We start from the raw sequence: 7,005 nt of genomic DNA on the forward strand, positions 1-7,005 counted from the left end.
ACAAGTAATAAGTGAATGCAGTAAATTAATTCAGAAGGGATATATAAGACATGATAACGTGGCCTGGACTACCTATAAAAAATTATATGCAAAGTATAAGTTATAAAGAACAGAGAAATAGCATAAACACCAACTCCCAGTATATTCAAGACTCAGGACATCAAAATCCTTTGGGAATTTCATCAGTTAATGTGGTCATAGGATAAGAAGAGCAGAAGACCTGATATGGTTGCAGTGAATAAAAATGCTAACAAGATATAAATTAATTATCCAGGCGCAAGAGTGGCTGTGTGGTAAGTAGCTTGCTTACCAACCACATGGTTCTGGGTTCATTCCCACTGCGTGGCACCTTGGGCAAGTGTCTTCTACTATAGCCTCGGGCTGACCAAAGCCTTGTGAGTGGATTTGGTAGATGGAAACTGAAAGAAGCCTGTCGTATATGTGTATATATATATATATGTATGTAGTATATGTTTGTCCTCCCAACATCGCTTGACAACTGATGCTGATGTGTTTATGTCCCCCGTAACTTAGCGGTTCGGCAAAAGAGACCGATAGACTAAGTACTAGGCTTACAAAGAATAAGTCCTGGGGTTGATTTGCTTGACTAAAAGCGGTGCTCCAGCATGGCCGCAGTCAAATGACTGAAACAAGTAAAAGAGTAAAAGAGAGAGGGTATACAAGAATTGAGATCAAGGAACAAGAATCAGGAGAGAAGTACAAGAAACTCAAGTGAAAGATTACAAATATATAGTTACAAAGGAAGATACATGTAGTAACAATAGTGATAGGGTCTTGAGATATGGTATCTAATATACTAGATATATAGTTAAGCAAAGTTAGTCTCACAGAGGTGATGACAAATGACTGAGACTTTTGGTGATTTGCTGGGCTTGAGAAAACACATCAAGCTAAGTGAAATGGTAGTTGTGTCAGTGCTGGTGACATGTGAAAAGCACCTGGTATACTCTGTGGAGTGGTTGGCATTAGTAAGGGCATCCAACTATAGAAACCAAACCACAACAGACTGGAGTCTGCTGCAGCTCGCTGGCTTACCAGTCCCAGTCAAACTGTATAACCCACACCAGCATGGAAAATGGACGGTGAATAATGATGATGATGAAAGAAAGGAGATAAATTTTTGATATCTAGTTAGACAAAACAGATAATCTTTAACAGACTAGACAAATGGCTAACTGAAATAGAAAGATGTGCAAGTATAGATTAGATAAATGTTTAAAATCAGAAGTAATACATTTTGTAGATATGGCTACTAATAGATTTAAATAAGTAGTTAACTGAAATGGGAATCAAAGTTTGAACAGACTGGTTCTAAATATTACTTTACCGGGAATATCTAGAGAATTAAGTACAGTGTTAGAAATATGCATTAAATACCAAATAAAGTAAGTATAAAAGGATTTTGTTACCAGAAATTATGAGCTTTGATTTGCTTCTAAAGGCATGAATTTTAGAATAAGATTATTGAAATTGGAAAAGAGAAATAAATAAATATGTGACTGTGTGGTAAGAAGCTTACTTTCCAACCACATGGTTCCAGGTTCAGTCTTACTACATGATACCTTGGGCAGCTGTTTTCTACTATAGCCTCGAGCTGACCAAAGCCCTGTGAGATTTGGTAGACAGTAACTAAAAGAAGCCCATCATATAGGTGTGTGTTTGTGTCTGAGTTTGTCCTCCCCTATCACTGCTTGACAACCAGTGTTGGTGTGTTAACGTTTCCTGTAACCTAGCAGTTCGGGAAAAGAGATTGATAGTATAAGTACTAGGCTTAAAAAAAAAAGTCCTGTGGTCGATTTGTTCAAGGCAGTGTTCCAGCATGGCTGCAGTCAAATGACTGAGATAAGTAAAAGAATAATAACACTGGTTTTCTTATTTTGGCATGCGGAAAAACACACTTTTAGGGGAAAGATGTAGGTGTTTGAAATAATTCTAGTAGTTAACTGTTGCATATTTTGCTGCATGCAGGCAATGATTTTGAAGAAAGCATCACATACATGCCACTTAGACACGTCATTCCAGACATGTCCCAGTTCAGGGAATAGAAATTAAGAAAATACCATCCAATAGGATATGAAAAACTGTTTTCCTTAACCCTTTCATTACCATACTTATTTTGTGATGCTCTGTGTTTCTTTCAATTAATTTTAAATATAACAAAGAATTTAGTAAAATAACTTAGTTATCATTAAACTAGTGTTAGGAACATAAATTGTGACTAAGGTTTGGTGGAAGATTTTAATTCAGAACTTATGATAACAAGACATTTGTACTACAGAGCCAGAGGCAGTTTCAGCCGGGTTGGTATCGAAAGGGTCAAACTGCACTCCAACAAAATCGCTGCACACATAAAAGAAACACTATGTTTCAACTTTATTATACATGAAGATTATACAGTTAAATCGTCTTAGAGTTGCTACAAATGCTAGATCTCACAATGGTGACCATGTCTCCTACATAGCTAGAATTGCATTCCAAAAACCACACTTCTTTTATCAGAACCAAGCTTGAGCTTCTATGAGACCACTTGATATGCTAGAAATAGTAGCCAAATCTTAAATCACAACCTATCATCTTAAAAAAAAATAAAAATAGAAGACACATTGTAAAATGTAGTTCTAAATATACAAAAAGATGTGATGGTAATAGCTACAATGCTTTTGATCATAGTTGTGCATTGTTTAGACTAACCTGGTACCAAACATCAAAGTCACAACTTCAGCTCTGAACAGTTGCTGAGTCTCGACAATGCCATAAGCAAAACCTATATTAGAATACTGCTTACATGTCTGGGATGGTGCTATTGATACACAAATAGCATAGATCATCACCACTAAAAAGCCATTTGGTTGATTGGTAAGCATTACACTACCAACACAGGCATGCTGTCTCTTCTACATCTACTACAGCTGCTTCCATGAACTAGTTAACAGTGCACTATATCTACTTGGCTCTTTTCAACTTGTTCTTTCTACAACATCTGTTTTACCTCATAAATTCAGTGATTCACTCTTATCTTTCTTAATGCCTGACCCTAACCCTAACCCCTCTACTTGCATGGGTTAGACAGGTCTGAAGTGCAGTATATTGTAATTCTGAAACTCCTGTATAGGGCCTTCTTCTCACTGCAGGTATCTGGAATACCGTCAAAGTCTACATTTACCTCACAGAAATCAACCCACAAACTAGTAGGTGAACATCAACTTCAATCTGCAAGGACTTCCAAATGTCTTGGATACATCTCCCTTCACTCCAATTTCATGGTTCTTGATAGCACCTCTGAATGAAAACAGGGTGTAACAATTCGTTCACACCAACTTGGGAAATTTCACTTTTGTGAAATTTGGCATAACATATTTTTATATATTTGATTTGCAAGATTCTTGATGTGAAATCGTGTGTTGAAACAGTTATTGTTATACTTGGGGATGGTCATATTTTGCCAATTAAACACTATATGTTTGATCTTTACTTTAACTTTATTATTATTATTTTTGTTCCTTTGTCAAAGCTCTTTTGTCACACATCATGTGACCTCTTCAGTGACTGTTTATTGTACGTGTCCACATTGACTAAGCAAAACAAGAGGAGACACGTGGGAAAAAGAGTCACTGAAGAGCTTTGACAAAGAAACTAAAATGATAATAATAAAGCTGAAGTAAAGACCAAACATAGTGGGTATGTTTAACTGGCAAAATATGACCACCCCCGAGTATAACAATTTTTGCATATACTTACATGAGAAGCAAGGATCTTTCAGGTTGATCTGCTGTGCCATCTACTTTACCTTAGTCATCCATCAGAGAAAACCTCTTTGACTTTAACTACTAGATGAAGACATAAAATGCATTTCTGTCTTTTCTACAGTCAGTTATTTACCTACCCAGAACTTCAACTATCTAGAATTCCTTCTTGGTTTATTCTTCTAATAAATATATTTTAACATCCAGTTTAATGTTCAACTTATTGAAATATTACTTCATAAAAACTGCATAAAAAACATAATTGAAAAACAACAAAACATGATTATTATTTCCATATATTTATTATGTAAGTAAATAATGTTTGTAATAACAGAAAGCAAATCAATGAAAACTACAAAACAGATAATTTAATGTAATGTTCAGTAAAAAAAACATGAAAATCTGGTAACTCTATTATTAAGTTTAACAAAAACAATGATACAATACAGTGATACAATGTTTCAATGGATCCACAACAAGATAAGCAAATGTTTGAATATGTGCATCATCAGATGGATATATCATGGTGTCATCTTCATCCTGCAACATAGAAGAGAGATCTGACTGTAAAGTTACCACAAAAGAAACAAAAATCTTAAAAGTATTTATTTCTAAATGCAACTAATTTTTCCCAAAATTATCCCTGATATTTGGTGGGGTGCTGAAAAGTTTCTGGCTTTCAGGGTATTGTGAAAGGCCTTTTGAGTTCTTTTACAGGGCTTAGAAAAACTAAAAGACTGGTTCAATGTGTGTGAATCTGAGAGGGGACTGTGTTGAATAAGATCATAATTAACTGATCTTGGGTTCAAATTTTGTTGATAAATTTCTGTAATTATAATTATTATTTTTAAAATAATGATTTATAACAGTCACAATATGCAAATCTAAGAAATAATAAAATCAATTGAATTGAGCCTGATACAAACTTGGTATGTAGTTTATGGAACACAGACGAGCAAAACAAAACAAAGTTAATCTCAGCAATATTTGAAGCTTTAGTATAACAGGAAATAATGAAAATACTGCAAGCTATTACATCTTATGGTCTATTGCAGTGATTGCCAACATGGGGCATATGCCTGGGAAAATTGTGGTGGGGCGTAGTGCCATATTCACCAGGTCCAAGGTCCTCATTAAAGTGACTCACTTTTTTTTTTCTCTTAGTCAATGATGTACTTCTTTTGTACTCAGTATTTAATAAAAGAGTTACCAGTAGATTCCTTTGTTTTAAATAACAGTGATAAAATATTTTTTTCTACTCTAGGGACAAGACTCAAATTTTTGGGGAGGGGGCCAGTCGATTAGATTGGCCCCAGTACACAACTGGTAATTAATTTATCAACCCTGAAAGGGTGAAAGTCAAAGTTGACCTCAGTGGAATTTGAACTCAGAATGTAAAGACAGATGAAATACCACTAAGCATTTTGCTCGGCATGCTATCAAAGTAAAAGAACACCAAAATTGAAATAAGTAAAAGTAAAAACAGAACCAATAATAATTGTTGTTTTTTCTTTGAAAAAGCATAAAGAAATACACATAGAGAAGCTCACAGATTTTATATAGTCCAAAAGATATCACCAGCAGGCCCAGCATAGATTCTTTCCAAGCAGTGGCATTGTACAGGGTTTGGCACCCTGTGTGGTAACCAAATTGGCCATCCACTTCCTTGAACGTAACATACCATTCAACTCAGTAGTAAATGCATATAATGGCTACCCTGTGTAGTTTCCACACCTCACATACCTCATGCTGTGCCACTGTTTGCAAGGTATTTTAAATTATCTAATCTATAGACATCATCATTTACATTATTTACAATTGACGGATATTTGTCCTCAACTTGTTTGTTGAACTATAGCCATCATATCCTGTAATATGAGTTCTTAAAACTTATAGCACACCTCACATAACACATACTCAAAATAATCATGTTTCAATTCTTAACATATCTCACAAGGCACATATTTATACATAATCACTTCCCAATACTGTAACAACAAAATTATTCACTATAACACAAATTATACAGCATGTTTTCAAAAGAATCACCTCTAAATGCCATAAAATTACTCAGACAGCACATATTCTAGCAATTACTCCCCATTAATGTAACAAAAATTATACAATGAATCATCATCATCATCATCATCCTCATTATCATTTAGCATCCATTTTCCATGCTGGTATGGGTTAGATGGCTTGATTGGAACTGGTAAGCTGGAGAGCTGAATCACATTCCAGTCTGTTTTGGTTTGGTTTCTATGGCTGGATGCCAACCATTCCATAGAGTGTACTGGTTGTCTTCTGTGTGTCACTGGCATGGGTGCCTTTTACATGTCACCAGCACAGGTGCCCAATGAAACAAACAGGCATAATACATGAATTTAGGTGTACCACATGTTCCCTCTTAATCTCCCTTCCAAAGAAAAGCACAACACTGTACATAACATTGGTGGAGTGATGCAAAAAATTACATGCTAATGCTGTGGGTAGATGTGAGTAATAATAATAATAATTTCTGATTTAGACACCTTCCAGGATTTGAAAAGTACTTTATTTTACTGCTGCTGCTACTACAGCTACTGCTGCTGCTACTACTACTACTACTGCTGCTACTGCTACTACTACTACTACTACTACTACTACTACTACTACTACTACCACTACCATGATGATGATGATGATGAAAACAGTGATGACAACAACAAGAATAATTTTGGTACGAGGCCAGCAATTATAAGAGAAGGGTTTAGTTGATTAAATTGACCACGGAAGAGATTATGAAGATGATAAAGAGAGAAAAAGAATGAGAAATATTTCTCAATCTCAACAACCTGTTAAATATCAACATAATAGTACACTGATCATGTTATTTTTATATTTGTTTTAGATCTTTAAACATTTTTTTTCTAATGGCATAAAACTGTGAGTAATTGAAGAGGGAATAAGATACTGTGATGTTTTGGCCTCTCTACAGAATTTTATAGCAATATAACCCCGTGTGTGGTTTATAGGCAGATATAGCTGTGTGGTTATGAAATTTGCTTCTCAACCATGTGGTCTTGGGTTTGGTCCTACAGTGTGGCATTTTGGGCAAATGCTTTCTACTATACACTCAGGCTAACCAAAGCCTTATGAGTGCATTTTGTAGCTTTGGGGGACACACACACACACACACACACACACACACACACACACACACACACATATATATATATATATATATATATATATATATATA

The 7,005-nt window shown here is 35.1% G+C and overlaps 1 protein-coding gene across 1 annotated transcript in view; it reads right to left on the bottom strand.

Annotated features, from left to right (window-relative positions):
- Positions 1-3,824: 3,824 nt before the first annotated feature.
- Positions 3,825-7,005, bottom strand: part of LOC106878127 (cilia- and flagella-associated protein 300) — a 205,551-nt gene continuing 202,370 nt past the window's right edge. The window contains exon 8 of the mRNA XM_014927248.2: positions 3,825-4,304. Coding sequence (XP_014782734.1) covers positions 4,188-4,304 — 117 coding nt within the window. The 3' untranslated portion in view covers positions 3,825-4,187. The remainder of the gene's footprint in view (positions 4,305-7,005) is intronic.

Source organism: Octopus bimaculoides, chromosome 3, assembly GCF_001194135.2.
Source record: "Octopus bimaculoides isolate UCB-OBI-ISO-001 chromosome 3, ASM119413v2, whole genome shotgun sequence".
NCBI lineage: Eukaryota > Metazoa > Mollusca > Cephalopoda > Octopoda > Octopodidae > Octopus > Octopus bimaculoides.